Below are 17618 nucleotides of genomic sequence, written 5' to 3'. Positions count from 1 at the left end.
TCTTGAGCCAATTATCTCTTTTATTCTGTCAATGTAGAGAATGATGTTGATTGATTTCAAATATTTAGTGACAGTTCCTGGAGTACAGACAGCCTTTTTTATGGGCCTAAGTTTTTACTGCTGTTTGTGCTCATATTTTACCCCAGGCTTAATGCTTCGCTAGGTTGTGTTATCAGATTCAGTATACACTAGTACTCACAGCTGTGTTTCATTATGAGAGCCAAAGCAAGCTTTGAATTTCATATAGTATATTTACTTGGCCATAATGACTTTACTTACACCCTGTATTTTTAACTTTTGATTGAATATGTTTGGTATGACCCATTTTCATTCTTTAATTATAAGTTTCCTTGGGAAATGGCCAAAAGAATTTTGTATTTCTGTCTACAGTGATAAGCAAGATTTATAATCTAGCTTAAAAAGAAGTTCTGAAAGTATTTTTAGAAATTATTACATCATTGGTAAATAGATGTTTAGTTATTAATTGGATATATTAAGTTGTAGTGAGTTTATTACAGAACCAGTCTTTGTGTTTTATTTTTTCTTAACTTTTGAAAAATTTCATGCTTCTTTATTTTTTCCTCTTGTGAATAAGTATTATTTTTGTTTTGTTTTTTTTGCTATCATATGTGTGGAGATTTTATCAGACTCTAAATTTTGTAGTTTGTACTGGAATCATAGAGAGATTATGATGTTCTGTAAATAAACATTGATATTATAATACTGGATATTATTTCTAAAATCATGTTATGTTCTTTTTTCATGTCCTTCCTCAAATGTAAGTAAATGGTCCCTTTGTTGTCAAATTTTATGCTTGAATTGTAAAACAAATATGGTAGGAGGATTATTAGAGCACTTGCCCTGTTTCAGGTTTTAGTATGTCAGTACTGCTAAAAGTAATGTATATATCTGGTCTAAATTAGAAATATTGATAAGTACTGCCAAACAGTCATTTAGGACATGAAGAAAGGTTAGATTATTCTGGTCTTTTGATTACTTTTATTTATGGTAGTTGTTTTTACTAGAGCAGAGAAACAATGTAATTTAACATTGTCTTGGTTTATTTTGTGTACCTGTAACAAAACACTACAGACTGGGTAATTTGTAAAGAACAGAAATTTGGTGCTGGTGTCTTTGCTTCCAAGATGGTGACTTGAATGCCCCATCCTCTGTGGGGAAGATTCTAATTCAGCAGCAGAAGAAGGGACAGTGAGCCCACTCCTGCAGAGCCATCCACCCATCTATTTATGTGTATAATTCAGTGCTAGGGCTCAAACCCAGTGTCTCTGGCAGACTGGGCAGACGTTTGGCCTTTGATCCACATTCCCAGACTTCCATAAATCCTTTTTTATACCAGTATTGACCCATTCATAGGGCTCTTCCCCCTCATGACCTTAACACTTCCCATTGAACCCACCTCCCAACACTGTCATGTTGAAGATTAAGTTTCAGCATTAGTTTTGGAAGCAACAAAAACATTGAAACCACAGTAAAGATAAACATGTATTTTTGTGTCAAGAGCTGGGAAGAGTCTGAGATTTTACCTCTTGGTAGGCCGACTCATTTCATGAAGAAGACACGATATTCCTGGCTGGAGTCAGAAGACAGAATGCTAAGTGGCCAGAATAGCAGCTTTGGCATCACTTCCCAGAGCCTCGGGTTTCATGGAAATGGTTTAGTGACTTTTGAGTCCATACAAGGTTGCATCATAGGAGGGGAACGTTGAGGGTAGAGGACCTTGTGTCTCTGGTGGGCGGTAAGCCTTAGAACTTGGCTTTGAAGGGAGACTCTCTGTTTTCTTGCACGTGTACATCCTTCAAAGGAGGGTCTTGAGCAGAGACTGAATCTTGAGAGGTGTGCATTGGAACCAAAATATACAGCACCTCACTAAAGTCACCAAGGTCAAAGAGCACATAGGGGCTTTAGTGCTGGTGCCACAGGTCTGAGGTAGTCTGATCACAGGAGTTGGAACATTCAGTCTTGTCAGTGTTTGAAGTACAAGCAGAAAATACAAACAAAAGACAAAAGACTTAGCTTTTGAGGTCAGCACCATATCCTTTAAGTTATTTTGGACTCCCTAAAATTGACATTGTTGATTTTTTTTTTTTTTTTTTTTGTATCAGGTATTGAACCCAGGGGACTGAGCACATACATCCCAGCCCTTTTTATTTTTTATTTTGAGACAGGGTCTTGCTAAGTTCCTCAGACCCTTGCTAAATTGCAGAAGCTAGAATTGAACTTGCGATCCTCCTGCCTCAATCTCCTGAGCCCCTGGGGTTATAGGCATGTGCAACTGTGCCCGGCTTTTTGATCATCTTTTTGGTTCCTTTAGTATGTTAACATTCTGATTCTTCTTTTATCTTTTCCTGTTGGTTCTCTCTTGCACAGCAGTCGTTTCTTTATATGCTCTTCACATGTTGAGCTTTTCTGGGTTGAGCCTTCTGCCTCATGCCTCCTCCTCCTTTAATATCAGACCTCATGTGTGCACATGACTCTGAAGTCTTTCTTCTTGTGTTTCCAAACCACAGTTTAGACTGTAAACCCAATAGAATATTTCCTTTCAAGTTGTTCTACCCATGCCCTACAAACCTTTTTATTTGGGTTTGAATGTATTCATGCAAAGGGCAGTGGCAAAAGCATGTAAATATTTTACTCTTTTAAAAGACATTCTCAAGCCAATTATTTTCATAAGCCTTTATGATCTTATTTATGGGTGTTGTTTTGTAAGTTACTTGTAAGCACAAAGTATTTTTAATATTAAATTATTCATGGAATTTGGGTTTTTATTATTATTTTTATTTTATGGTTTTTGGGTACTGGGGATTGAACCCAGAGGCACTTAACTACTGAGCCACATCCCCAGTCCTTTTTATTTTTTTACTTCAAGATGCGTCTTACTAAGTTGCTTAGGGCCTCACTAAATTGCTGAGGCTGGCTTTGAACTTGGGATCCTTCTGCCTCAGCCTCCTGAGCTGCTAGGCTTACAGGTGTGCGCCACCATACCTGGCTATTATTATTTTTATTCAATCTGTACTTAGGGGTAAAAGGTAAATTTTGTATTACTTTCCTTTTTGTAGGTCTCTGTGCCTTGCGAAGAGTCCTGAGGAAGCAGCCTGTTCTCCCTGATAGTAAGGTGGCTGGGTTAGTGAAGATTACTCTGAATGATTTCTTACAGGGAATGAATGACATCAGGCCCAGTGCCATGAGGGAAGTAGCGATTGATGTCCCAAATGTAAGTAATTTATTCTGCCTTCTAACTGTGCTAAATTAAATTCTGAAAGAAACAGAGACTCCAGAGAGACTGAGTTTTTAGCTGAAACTTTTAAGAAAGTAAATTTGTAATTCAAAATATTATTGAGAAAACTATAGGTTTAATGCAGTTGTAAGAAGGAAGATAGATCCTGTTTCCTTTACATATTTTCCTTCAGCGGCAACACCTTGCGAAACTACGACAAGTATCACAAACAGAATGTTCATGTTATAATCCAGGCCCATTCAGAGTTCCCCACTTTTACTCGTACCCATTTTTGTGTTTCTGTTTAGTTCTGTACAGTTCTGTCACATAAAGCTTTGTGTATAGATCACCACAGTCAAGATACTGAACATTTCTATCATATAAAGACCCCTCGTGTTGTCCTTTCATAGGCACACCTACCTCATTCCTGTTCCCATTTGTAAAATATTGTTTTTTCAGAAAGATATAAATGGAATCATACAATGTTCACTTTGGTGGAGTTAGCTTTTTTCTCTAAGCTAATTCCCTAAAGATTCAAACAAATTCTATCAAAGTTTGTTCCTTTCTAATCCTGAGTAGTTGTGTCAGCTAGTTCTGGGTTCCTATAACCTAATAGTAAGGTAATCAATCAACTTTTTAAAAAGATTTATTTTTGTCCAGTTTTGGAGCTTTAAGTCCATTGTCTATGGGCCTATGGTAAGGCAGGAGCCTGTGGCAGAGGAGACTGCTTATTTCAGACCTGTTGGAAAATGGAAACAAAAAGGAAGGAACCAGGGTTCCACATTTTTCTTCAAGGGCTCTCCACCAGTGACCTAAAACCTCCCTTTCCCAAGAGTGCCAAGCAGAGGACTGAACCTTTAAAACATGGGACTTTTGGGGACAATGAAGAGCCAAACTATAGCAGTAGCATTCCATGATAGCTGTGTACACCACTTGTTGATAGACATCTGGGTGTTTCCCGTGTTTGGCTACTATCAGTGAAGCTATTATGACCAGGTATTATATACACAAGAGTTTTCATTTCACTGGAATAAATGACCAAGAGTGAGATTGCTGGGATATATACAGATTTTTGCAGTAAATTTAGTTTTATAGGAAGAGGTCAACTTAGGATGCCTAATATTCTGTTCGTTTGTTTTTTTCTTCCTTCCTTTCTTCCTTTCTTTCTTTTTTTTAACATACAGTTCCACAAAGAAGTCACTTTTCACATGTAGGTCATTTTGTTATATATCTTTCATTACTCACGTGGGCCTGATATTCAGGGGAAAAAAAGGGTCCTTTAGGTTGCTTCGAGTACATTAATATTTCTGCAAAAAGAACATTGAAACCCAGCACTGGCAATGTGCCCTGATGGTACTGAAGGTAGGCCACCATGGTTGTCTCACACAAGAGTAGCATCTCTAGCTCTTAGTGTAACTTGGGGAATTTTAGATTGCTTTCTGAAAGCTGTTAGGAGAGCTTTGATGGATGAGTGAAGGTTTGTGACTTTTCTTTCCCTGTCCTATATGTTATGTGTATTTATGGTGAGCAGTATGAACGGTGTGTGTATGCATTGTGAAGTGTTGATCACAGTCTAGTGATTGACATTTCCATCACCCCACGCAGTTACTGTTTTTGTGTTTAATGAGAACATTTAAGGTATGAATTATTAACTAATTTCACATGCGCCATGCAATCTTTCTCATGAATTACATTAGATCTTTAGAAGTTATCATCCATAACTTTTTTTTTTTTAAGGGGTGGGTACATGGGATTGAAATCAGGGGCACTCAACCTCACACCCCAGCTCTATTTTATATTTTATTTAGAGACAGTGTCTCACTGTTGCTGAGGTTGACTTTGAACTTGGCGATCCTCCTGCCTCCACCTCCCAAGCCAGTGGGATTATAGGTGTGTACCACCATAACTTTGTATCCTTTGGCCAAAATGTCCTTCTTTTCCCCATCCTCCTAGTCCTGGCAGCCACCATTGTACTCTGCTACTGTGAGTTTTCCACATATGAGTGAGATTGTACAGTATTTGTCTTTCTGTGCCATGCTTATTTCACTTGGAATAATATCTCTCATATTCATGGTATTGTAAATGAGAGGATTTCCTTCTTGTTTAAGGCCAAACAATATTCCATTGTGTATATATGCCACATTTTCATTGTGCATTCACCCATTCATAGACACTTAGATTGATTCCAAATCTTGGCTATTGTGAATAATGCTGCAGTGAACATTGGAGCATAGAGACTTCTTTGAGAAGTATCTTTATTTTCCTTGAATATATACTCGGAAGTGAGTTTGTTAGATTGAATAGTAGATTGGCTTCATTTCTGAAGAACCTCTACTGTTTTCCATAGTGGCTATACCAATTTACATTCCCACCAACAGTGTACAGGACTTCCCTTTTCTCTGTATCCTTGCCAACACTTTTGTCTGTTTTGTTATTTTGTTTTTGTTTTCTGTAGTAGTGGGAATTAAACTCAGGGAGGGCACTTCACTAGTAAGATACATTCCCAGCCTGTTTTATTTTATTTTTAGACAGGGTCTCTCCAGGTTGTGGAGGCTTGCCTTGAACTTGTGATATTCCTGAGCAGACACCTCTTTTTATTTTTACAGATGAATTACTTAATGAGGTTTTGAATTCAAACTTAATTTGGGAGTTTTCAAAGGCCTTGTAGGGAGCTGGGGATATAGCTCAGTTGATAGAGTGCTTATCCCGCATGCACAAGGCTATGGGATTCTATCCCTACACCATAAAAACAAACAAACAAACAAATACATACATAAGCACTGTAGCAGAACATACTCATTTAGTGTAAATTATTTGACAAATGCAATTATGGAATAATGAATAATTGATGCTTGTTTAATATAAATTTTTCATTGCTCAGGAATTTATGGTCTAAATGTGTGTTTGGGCACATTAATATAAATATTTTTACTTGCAATGTTTATCTGCATTTTATTGACTATTTTGTGCAATGTAATGGATCAGAGAGATTCCTTGTCATCAAGTACCACATGAAAATTTCAGGTGATAGTTACGAATCACTTCCTCCATTCAACCCCACTATAGTTTTAAATGTTTAGGGACTCTCAGAATATACAGTAAGGTTTTAAAGTTACTGCAATGGAGAATGTGTTTGTTAAACAGTGTCTACTCTTGGAATTGCTAAAGTAATTTTCAAAGGCATCGTAGGGAGCTAGGGATATAGCTCAGTTGATAAAGTGCTTGTCTGGTGCTACATCATAGGACCTGGTGCTACAACTACATTTTTAATTGCTATAATGGAAGACTTCTTTTATTTTGATACGGTATTTACAATCCATGGACTTGTGCCATTTTCCATTTGGCACTTTGTTATTTGGCCTAAGGCTGTGTTGTAACAACTCATGAGCTTTGGAATGATCAGCAGTGGTAAAAGTACTTTCTTTCACACAGTTTTGTGCTTCCTTCAGATTGTAAAAGCTTTCCTGAGATTTCAACATTTGTATAATTAGATTTCTACATTTTATTTTTCTGATTTATGGCTATTATATCTACAAACAGCTCTGAATTATTTTACAGAAGGTTTAATATTTGCTATAGAAAATCTGTTGCAAGAGGCTGGCTAGTTGTGAACATTGAACAAATACTGTAGTAAAGTGATATGCAGCACCTTTTGAGAAAAGATGTTAGTGTGTAAAATGAAAACTTCTAAATCACACATGTCTGGTTACACTTAAATTTGCAAGAAAAATCCTAAGACAGAAATGTTGCCAATTATAATATAATGTAATGCAGTGTTAATTTTAGGAAACTGTAAGTGTTACCACTTACTTAAAATATAATGTTTCCAGGTTTTGGACTTTCTGAATTGGTCACTACTATGACATTAAAATCAAATGCAGTTTTTTAATACTGTAGGAACCCTTATGAATATGCTGGAATTGTGAAATTCCAGTTTCCTTACCTAGAGATAATAACTGTTAACATTTTGTATACTTCTAAGATTTTTTTTCCTGCTCCTATATATATTTTAATATAGTTGATCTTAGGACATAAAAAGTTTTATATTTTTTTTCTCTTAAAGTTAAACATTTAACTTTAAAATTTATTGGCCAACTTATTTTAAAAAACTATCTAATGGCTGTTATATGGATACATTTTTATATGGATATAGCTCGGTTTTTTGTCTTTTACACAATACCTTTATTTTATTTTTATGTGATGCTGAGACTTGAACCTAGTGCCTCATGCATGCTAGGTGAGTGCTCTACCACTGAGCCATAGCCCTAGCCCTTACATTTTTATATGGAGAGGATTATTTTATCCTTCTTCTAAAATAAAATATTTAACTTTCCTTCCTTCCTTCCTTCCTTCCTTCCTTCCTTCCTTCCTTCCTTCCTTCCTTCCTTCCTCTCTCTCTCTCTCTCTCTCTCTCTCTCTCTCTTTCTCTCTCTCTTTCTTTCTTGTTTGGGTTTTCTTTTGGTTGTAAGGATTGAACCCAGTGGTATTTAACCACTAAGCCACATCTTTAGCCCTTTTTACTTTTTATTTTGAGACAGAGTCTTGCTAAGTTGCTTAGGGCCTTCCTAAGTTGTCCAGGCTGACCTTGAACTGGTGATCCTGCTGCCTGAGCCACCCCAGTTCCTGGGATTGCAAGCATGCACCATCACACCTGGCTTAGCTTTTTTCTGTTTTTCTACACTATTGTCATGAAAATATTTGTGTACAGATATTGCATTTATTATTGCTAGAAGTGGAATTATCAGACTAAAAATATGTGATTTATAAAGATTGTGACAAATGTCATTTAGTTCTTGTTTTCGTTTTATAGAAAAGTTGTTTTAATTTATAGTTGATGTAACAAAAATTTAAAAATACAAAAAGCTTAAAGCAAAACTCATTTTATTTTCATATTAGACTTTTTCTTTAATTTATTTTCTTGACTGGAAGGATCTTTATTATGAGAAGTTATACTGATTAGTTTAGATAAATACAGATTTTAAAAAGAATGAAAAAATAATTATCAATTACGTGTCTTCTCTCTATATAAAAATGGTAAATTTTTAGATAAAAGGTGTAGCTGGACTATTACTTGGGATTTCATGTTCTGTAACAGCATAAGTTCTTAGCTTTTATTTTATCCTTGATACTTACCATATGACTAGCATGTAGCAATACCCAAATTTGTTGAATGAATATTTAATTTTCTTGAGAAAAGCCCTTACATTAAATGATGAATTTCAGAAAAAATGTAAAAATGAACACAGCATCCTTCGGCTATACCACAGTACAATAAAGTGTATTATTATTTTCATGTAACATTCCTTTCTAACATTCATTTAACATTCATGTAAATTTTTTTATATTTTAAAAAACAGCTGATATCTTTAGCAAGTTTAAAAATTAGTTCAATGAATTTAACATTTGCAGTGTGACGATGCCTGTAAAAGCCTGCCCTAAGCCTGCCCTACTCTGGAAAGATGAACATAGGGATGTTCAATGAAAGAAATATGGTGCTTTTAATATTTGTGTTTACATATTATCTTTTTTAAAAAATATTTTTTAGTTGTAGATTAACTCAATATCTTTATTTATTTATTTGTTTGTTTTATATGGTGCTGAGTATTGAACCTGAATCCAGTGCCCCACACGTGTGAGGCAAGTGCTGTACCACTGAGCTACAACCCTAGTCCTGTATTTACATATTATCTTGGCAGTGAGTCACTTTATGTGCATTATTAACAATTAGCTGTGATAAATAGCATTCTTAACGAAATAAATACAAATTGGTGACCATCAAATTTAATTCCATTTTGTATCTAAGTGTCCCAGCCCAGGCATTTTCTATTTTATGTAGAGGAGTTTTAAATTGTCCTTTATTTTGGGGGGGACAATTTATATATCTTTATACTTTTACCCTTGCCTTTTGATCTGTTTTCAGAATTTAGATATTGGGTTCACAGTAATTTAAAAACCATCAAAAAGGTTAACTGAATTTTGTAAAGTGAACCGTGGCCAGAGCCTTAGACTAACTGGAATCCCCAGCCCCAGCTGGGGTATCTTTAGATATCAAACCAAATATCATCACTCACATAAACATTCCTCATTCACTTTCATTTTTACAAATGGTAAACTTCTTATTTATATGAATAATCAAAAGGCTGTCTTTCACTAATTATGTATTCAAAATTTACTGCTGTATTATTACCTGGCATCTTTTCAGATGAGCCTACAACATCAGAATGTGACTGTCAGTTGAATCTCATAGGATGAGCTCATTAGTGGAATGTTTCTGGTGCAGAGATTTGAATGAAGTGGTTTAATTGACCATAATTATATTCCATTCTTTATATACCCTTAGGATATTTTGAAGGAATCTATTTGAGTTTCTATTCTTTAAATATAGTACACATTCTTTATTTTTAAATTTTTCACAAACTCAAGGGATTGAGGATTTCTCTTATGCATTATTAAATAAAATCTTGCTTTTTTTGGAATAAATACCGCAACCTGTGGAAATTCTGTTAATTCCATATTGGTTCTTGGCAAATTTTGGTTTCTTTTGATTCTATTTCTTGTTGGCTAGACAGAAAAGTGTCTTCTATCACTCCCAAGATCCTAGTCTTCCTTGCCAAGTTCTCATGCATATTTATAGTTTTTCTCTAATAACAATTCAACAGGAAAGCACATTTGGAAAAGTAGATTACTTTTAATCAGGAAATATTCAGTGCCAAAATCAGGACTGTAGTTTTAACCTTATTAAATATTTTAGAGCTTAACTCTTTCATTCTACTTATTATTTTTTTTAACCTTACTTAGGCCTCCTTTAGGAGAAATGAGAGAGCAAAAGTTAGTGAAAGGATTCACAATTTCTGTTATCAACTTCAGTCCTTATTAACTTTGGTGAAATCAATCCTCCTCTCAGGTTCTAAATGCAATTTAATTTACATTTTATATTGGTTGTCTTGTTTTATGTTTGTAAATAATGTTGAGGTTTCAATAAAAGCAGTTATTGCACTTGTATGACCCTTTTGTTGCTTTTCTAAACATTTGGAGACTGCTGACAGTACACACTTAGGATAAAGGAGATACTTTGCATAAAGACTGATATCAATGGGTAGGGCTAATGTGATTCTTTTGTGGTTTTACATTTCATTCACATTTCACTTAATGCAGACATGGAATAATTGTGCATTCAGCTGATCTTGACCTTGAATCCATTGGTCTCACTACTTTCCAAAGAATTACTGATACAGTGACTCTCACATTATGTCTAGCTTTGTTGAACCACCTCATATTTATGCATATGCTGAAAAATTATTTTCTAACATCGTTAAGTTACCAAAGATGCTGTAATGTGTACAGTGCATTTGCACACAAAAGTACACAAAATGTGCTGTGGTTTTTTTTTTTTTTTTTTTTTTGGTACTGGGGATTGAACTCAGGGGCACTCAACCACTAAGCCACATCCTCAGCCCTATTTTGTATTTTATTTAGAGACAGGGTCTCACTGAGTTGCTTAACACCTTGCTCTTTTGCTGAGGCTGGCTTTGAACTTATGATCCTCCTGCCTCAGCCTCTCCAGCCCCTGTGATTATAGGCATGAGCCACTGCACCTGGAAGAATGTGTCATTTTGACCTAAGTTTTTGTTGTTGTTCCTCTTTGTCCTCTTGGTGCTTGGCAGATAGTAATAACTAAGTGAATGTTTATTGGGTGTTTGAATGAAATTTCATGAAACATGTTGCCAATTTTTCAGATAGAGTTCTTTTGCTTTTCAGAGTCAGAACTGTTGGGGGATTTTGTTTATTTATACACACACAGACGGACACACACACACACACACACACACACACACACACACACCGTTATTTCACGTATATCTGTGAGGGGATTTATTATGGAGGCTGAAACTGGTGACTCTGGGAAACACCTCATAGGGCTCAATCCAAGTCTAAGAGGCCCCTAGTCAGAGAATATGATGGTATAATTCTATCTGAAGCTAAAAGCCTGAGAATCTAGAGTGTCCACTGGTACCAGTCCCAGAGTGTGAAAGTGGGAGAACCTGGAGTCACCATGCTCAAGGGCCGGAAAAGAAGGGGTTTAGTTCCAGGAGAGAACAGTTTTTCTTTTCTCTGCCTTTTGTTCTACCTGCGATCCCAGTGGATTGGATGGTGCCCCCACCACATTGAGGGTGGTCTTCCCCTCATATCATTCTCATTGAGAAATAATGTTTTCCCAGCTGTGTAGATATCACTTAGTCCAGTCAGGTTGGTGCTTTTTTCCCCATAATACCTTTAATGAGATATAATTAATGTACCAAGGAGTTTATCCATTGAAAGGGTCCAATTCATCCATCTTTAGAATATTTACAAATTTGAGTAACAATCACTAACATCAGCTTTAGAACATTCCTCTTCCTAAAAAGACATCCATTACCCTTCACCCATCACCTTCCAACTGGCCTCTCCCCCTGTTCTTAGTCAGCCACTTATCTGCTTTATAATATTTGCCTATTCTGGACATTTCATATAAATGGAACAATAAAGTATGTGACTTTTTTGGACTGTCATGTTTTCCTTAGCATAAGGTTTTCACAGTTCATCCATATTGTGTTATTTGTTAGTACTTCATTCTTTTAATTGCCAAATAACATTCATTTATATGGATATATCACATTTAAAATATCCATTCATTGATTGGTAGACAGTTGGGTTGTTTGTATACTTTTTGGCACTCATGAATAATGTTATTATGAATATTTATTTACAATATTAAATAATAAAAAGCTGGAGCTAGCTTGAACCCAGGGATGCTTTAGCACTGAGCTACATCTTCAGGACACACTGTCCTGTGCCTCCACCCCCGCCCCCCCCCCCCCTTTTTTGAGCTTCTGTCTTGCAAGGTTGCTGAGGCTGACCTTGAACTTGTGCTCTTCCTATCTCCCAGTGTTGCTGGAAATACAGGCATGCACCATCATGCCCCGCTACATACAAATTTTTGTTTGAACATCTGTTTTCAGTTCTTTTGGGTATATATCTAGGACTAATTTTAACTTCCTACCTACTTACTGTCTGCCCACCTCCCTACCTACTTACCTACTTGTCTGCCCACCCATCTGTCTTTCTCAGCGTAGTGATGTGTTAGAAGGATTCGTTGGATTTAGCAGCTGTGACACTCATGTAATGAAAGATACAGATCAGCATGAACAAAGGGAAAAGGTGCTTGGGGTGAAGTCCAGGAGGAACCAAGCACAAACTTCTAGGTGTGTCTCCTGGTGCAGTGACCTGGGAACATACTTAATTTTCCTAGCAGTGTTGTGTGATGACTTGTGTGCAGTGTTGTCAACCATGAAAGTTCATGGGAGCCTTAATACCCAGAATTTTAAAGGGGGCCAATCCTGTAGGTATCCTGCAGTGCTAGCCTGATTGACCTCAGCTACTCAAGATTCCAGACCTCCCAGAGTAAAACCAAATGGTCACCATGAATCGCATGTCAGTATAAACTTAACTGGACAAACTAGTGGAGTTTGGCAGAAGGCCTTAGAAAATCTGTTAAGCATCACAATCCAAATTCCCAGAGTTATCTCCCAGAAGACTTCTTTTTTTTTGAGAGAGAGAGAGAGAATTTTTTTAATATTTATTTTTTAGTTTTCGGCGGACACAACATCTTTGTTTGTATGTGGTGCTGAGGATTGAACCCGGGCCGCACACATGCCAGGCAAGTGCGCTACCGCTTGAACCACATCCCCAGCCCCAGAAGACTTCTTAGGGCTGGTTCTCAAAGCAGGCTTTTGCCACGTGCAGGCTTTTAATTAAATCTTTCTTGAACATTGTCTGTGCTTACTATTAAACTCAACGCTTTATTAGATTTCTTTAGTGTTTCTCTAAAGTCTTTTGTCTGTGCCAGGGTCCCTTCTGGGCTTGCATGTTACATTTAGTCATCCTGTCTCCTTAGGTTGTTCTGGACTGTGAAAGTTTCAATTCCTTTTCTTATTTTTGCTGGCTTGTCAATTTGAAGGTACACTCACTAGTCATGTCTTCTGTAGAATGCCTTTTAATTTGAGTTTGGTTGATATTTTTCTTAGGATTAAACTGGGATTATGGGTTTTAAGGAAGAAAACCACAGAAGTAAAGTGCCATTCTTAACCATAGCCTGATAAAGGTATCTGTTAATTTTGGTCTTTTAATATCTAATTTAAAAATCTCCAGCCTTAAAGACATCCACAGACTGAAGGTAAAAGAATGGGGAAAAACCTCCTATTCACATTAATCTTGCAATCAAGCAGGGATTTCTATCCTCATATCTGATAAGTGGGACTTCAAGTCAAAATTACTCAGAAGACAAAGAAGGCCATTTTATACTGCTTAAGGGAATTATATATCAACAAGACATGAAAATCTTAAATATTTATGCCTGAAACGATGGAGCATCTACATACATAAAACAAATCCTTCACAATCTCAAGAATCAGATAGATCACAACACAATCATACTGGGTGACTTCAGTACATCTCTCTCACCAGTAGCTAGATTATCAAATCAAAAATTAAAGAATACAATTAATAATTTAATACAATTAATAATTTAATATTTTATATTTAATAGACATATAGAGAATATTTCACCCATCAATGAATGAACACACTTTCTTTTTAGCAGCACATGGAACAGTCACTAAAATAGACTACATCTTTATCCACAAAGCAACTCTTAGGAAATACAAAAAGATAATGCCTTGCATTCTGTCACATCTCAACGGAATGAACTTAGAAATTAACAATAAAAAAAAAAAAAAGAAGCTAACACGTGGAAACTAAATAATATGCTATTCAATGACCAATAGATAGGTGAAGAAATCAGGGCTGAAAAAAAAATTTTAGAGGTAAATGAGAGTAGCAAAACAACATATCAAAATCTCTGACACTATAAAGGTAGTTCTAAGAGGAAAGTTTATTGCATTTGAGCTCATTCATTAAAACAACAACAACAACAACAACAAAATCACCAGATAAATAACCTCATTTTAAATTGCAAAGTCCCTAGGAAAAGAAGAACAAACCAGCACCAAAAGCAGTAGAAGACAGGAAATAATAAAAATCAGAGCTGAAATTAATGAGATTGAAACCAAAGAAATTAAAAAAAAGTCAATGAAACAGAAAGTTGGTTCTTTGAAAAAAAAAAAAAAGAACCTTAAGTAAGCTAACAAAGAGAGAAAACCCAAATTATTGAAATTCATGATGAAAAAGGAAATATCACCAAGGACACTACTGAAGTACAAACAATAATCAGAAGCTACTTTGAAAATGTATACTCCAGTCAGATAGAAAATCTTGAGGACATTGACAGATTTCTAGAGATACATGACTTACCCAAATTGAATCAAAAGGACATTGAAAATTTAAATAGATTAGTTTCAAGCAGAGAAATTGAAGATGCTATTGGCAGCCTAACAACAAAGAAAAGTTCAGAACCAGACAGATTCTCAGTTGAATTCTATTCGACCTTCAAAGAAGAACTTAACACCAATACTTCTCAGATTATTCCATGAAATAGAAAAGGAAGGAATCTTTCTACACTTATTCTATGAAGCTAGTATCACCCTGATACCAGAACCAGACAAAGACACATCAAGGAAAGAAAACTTCAGAACAATACCCCGGTGAACATTAATGTAAAAATTTTCAATAAAATACTGGCAAGTCACATACAAAAACATTAAAAAGATAGTGTACCATGATCCATGATTAATTCCAGGGATGCAAGATTGTTTCAACATATGGAAATCAATAAATGTAATTTATGTCAGTACACTTAAAGACAAGAATCACATGATTATCTCAATAGATGCAGAAAAGTTTGACAAAATTCAGCATCCATTTGTGCTTAAAACACTAGAAAAACTAGGGATAGTAAGAACATACGTCAATATTGTAAAAGCTATATGTGCTAAATCCAAGGCCAACATTATTATAAATGCAGAAAAATTGAAAGCATTCTCTCTAAAAACTGGAAGAAGACAGGGATGCCCTCTTTCAGCATTCTTGTTCAGCGTAGTCCTGGAAACCCTATCCAGAGCAATTAGACAAAAGACAGAAATTAAAGGCATACAGATAGGAAAAGGAGAGCTCAAACTATCCCTGTTTGTTGACAGCATGAATGCAAAAACCTGCTAGAAAGCTTCTAGAACTCATAAATGAATTCTTCAAAGTAGCAGCTTATAAAATTATATACTAGTAAATTAATTGCATTTCTATATACCAAGGACACATCTGCTGAAAAAGAAATCAGGAAAACTATCTTTACAGTAACCTTAAAAAAAAACTAGTTTGGGAATGAGACTAAGAAAAGCAGTGACAGACCTCTAGAATGAAAACTACAGAATACTAAAGAAATTGAAGAAGACCTTAGAATATGGTAAGATCTCCCAGTTCCTGGATAATCAGAATTAAAATTATCAAAAAGGCCAAACTACCAAAAGTGCTATACAAATTTAATGCAATTTCTATTAAAATTCCAGTGATGTTCTTCACAGAAATAGAAAAAGCAATCATGAAATTCATTTAGAGGGGCTGGTTGTGGCTCAGCTGTAGAGTGCTCACCTACCATGTGTGAGGTGCTGGGTTAGATCCTCAACACCACATAAAAATAAATAAAATAAAGGTATTGTGTCCAACTACAACTAATACATATATTTAAAGAAAAAAGAAGTCCATTTGGTAAAACAAGAGCCCCAGAATAGACAAAGCAATCCTTAGTGCACAGTGATAGAGGAGGCATCACAATACCAGACATTAAACTATACCACAGAGCTGTAGTAACAAAACAGCATGGTATTGGCACCCAAACAGACATGAAGTCCAATCGAGCAGAGTAGAAGATACACAGACTCACATAAATTCAGTGACAAAGGCTCCATAAATTACATTGGAGAAAAGAGAGGCTCTTCAGCAAATGGTGCTGGGAAAACTGTAATTCACCCTGCACAGAACAGCTTTTACGTGGTGGATCAAGGATTGAGGCATTGGACCAGAGACCTTGCATTTATTAGATGAAAAATAGGCCCGACTCCAACATGTCATCTTGGGAACTGAATTTCTCAAGCAGAGTCCTAATGTGCCAGAAGTAAAATTAAGAAACAGTAAATGGGACGGTATCAAACTGAAAAGCTTCAGAGCACCTGCTGAGATAAGGCATTAGTTTCCAGGATATACAAAGAACTCAAAACACTTAATACCAGAAAAGTAAATAACCCAATCAGTAAATGGGCAAAGGAAGTGAATAAACACTTCTAAGAAGAAGAAACACAAACGGTCAAAAAAGCATACAAAGCTGTGTGCAGTGGCACACTCCTGAAATCCCAGTGGCTCAAGAGGCTGTGACAAAAGGATTGCGAGTCCAAATCCATCCTCACCAAAAAGCGAAGCGTTAAACAACTCAATAAGACCCTGTTTCTAAATAAAATACAATCCCTGGTACCCCTCTCCAAAAAAAAAAAGTTCAACATCTTTAGCAATTAGAGAAGTACAAATTAAAACTACACCGAGATTCTACCTCAGTGTAGAATGGTAATTATAAAGTATATAAGTAACAATAAATGTCGATGCAGATGTGGGGAGAAAGGTACTTTTTCATACATTATTGGTAGGACTGCAAATTGGTGGAACCAATATGAAGAGCACTATGGAGCTTCCTTAGAATACTTGGAATGGAACCACTATTTGAGTTATTCCACTCCTTGTTCTATACCCAGAGGAATTAAAAATTCTACAGTGATACAGCCACAGCAATGTTCATATCAGCTCATCTCAAAATAGCCAAGCTATGGAAATAACCTAGGTGTCCTTCAATGGATGAATGGATAAAGAAAATGTGGTATGTATACACAATGGAATAATACTCAGTCATGAAGAAGAATGAAGTTATGGCATTTGCCCATAAATGGATGGAACTGGAGAATATCGTGCTAAATGAAATAAGCCAATCCTAACAAAGCAATGGCTGATTGTTTTCTTTGATTTGTGGATACTAACCCAAAACACGGGAGGTTGGGGAGGGGAATAATAGATATCCATTGGATTAGACAAAGGGAAACAGAAAGGAAGGGAGCCGGGAGGGGATTAGGAAAGAGTAGAACTTTCCTAGCCTTGTACTTGAATACATGACCAGGGCAACTCTACATCATGCACAACCACAAGAGTGGGATCCTAAATAGAATAAGTTATACTCTATGTATGTATAATTTACCAACATACATTTTACTGTCATGTGTAACAAAAAAGAGCAAATTAAAAAGTAAACATGCACTTCTAAGTAAAAATAATCAGAGAAAATTCTAGAAGGCTAAATATTTGTTCAGTATTCACTCAGTTTATTTATTATAAAACAATTCAAACTCAGCTCAAT

General features: G+C 35.9%; 1 protein-coding gene across 4 annotated transcripts in view; it reads left to right on the top strand.

Annotated features, from left to right (window-relative positions):
* Nucleotides 1-17618, top strand: part of Afg2a (AAA ATPase AFG2A) — a 265443-nt gene that overhangs the window by 32480 nt on the left and 215345 nt on the right. For 3 of the 4 annotated variants that reach the window (XM_076863928.2, XM_076863927.2, XM_076863929.2), the window contains one exon: nucleotides 3078-3232. The exons of the other annotated variant lie outside the window; for it this stretch is intronic. In XM_076863928.2, the coding sequence (XP_076720043.2) occupies nucleotides 3078-3232 (155 nt within the window). The remainder of the gene's footprint in view (nucleotides 1-3077; nucleotides 3233-17618) is intronic. 4 annotated transcript variants of the gene reach the window in all.

Source organism: Callospermophilus lateralis, chromosome 8 (assembly GCF_048772815.1).
Source record: "Callospermophilus lateralis isolate mCalLat2 chromosome 8, mCalLat2.hap1, whole genome shotgun sequence".
Taxonomy (NCBI): Eukaryota; Metazoa; Chordata; class Mammalia; order Rodentia; family Sciuridae; genus Callospermophilus; species Callospermophilus lateralis.
The sequence above is the reverse complement of the archived record's forward strand: the minus strand, read 5'-3'. Positions and strand labels throughout refer to the sequence as shown.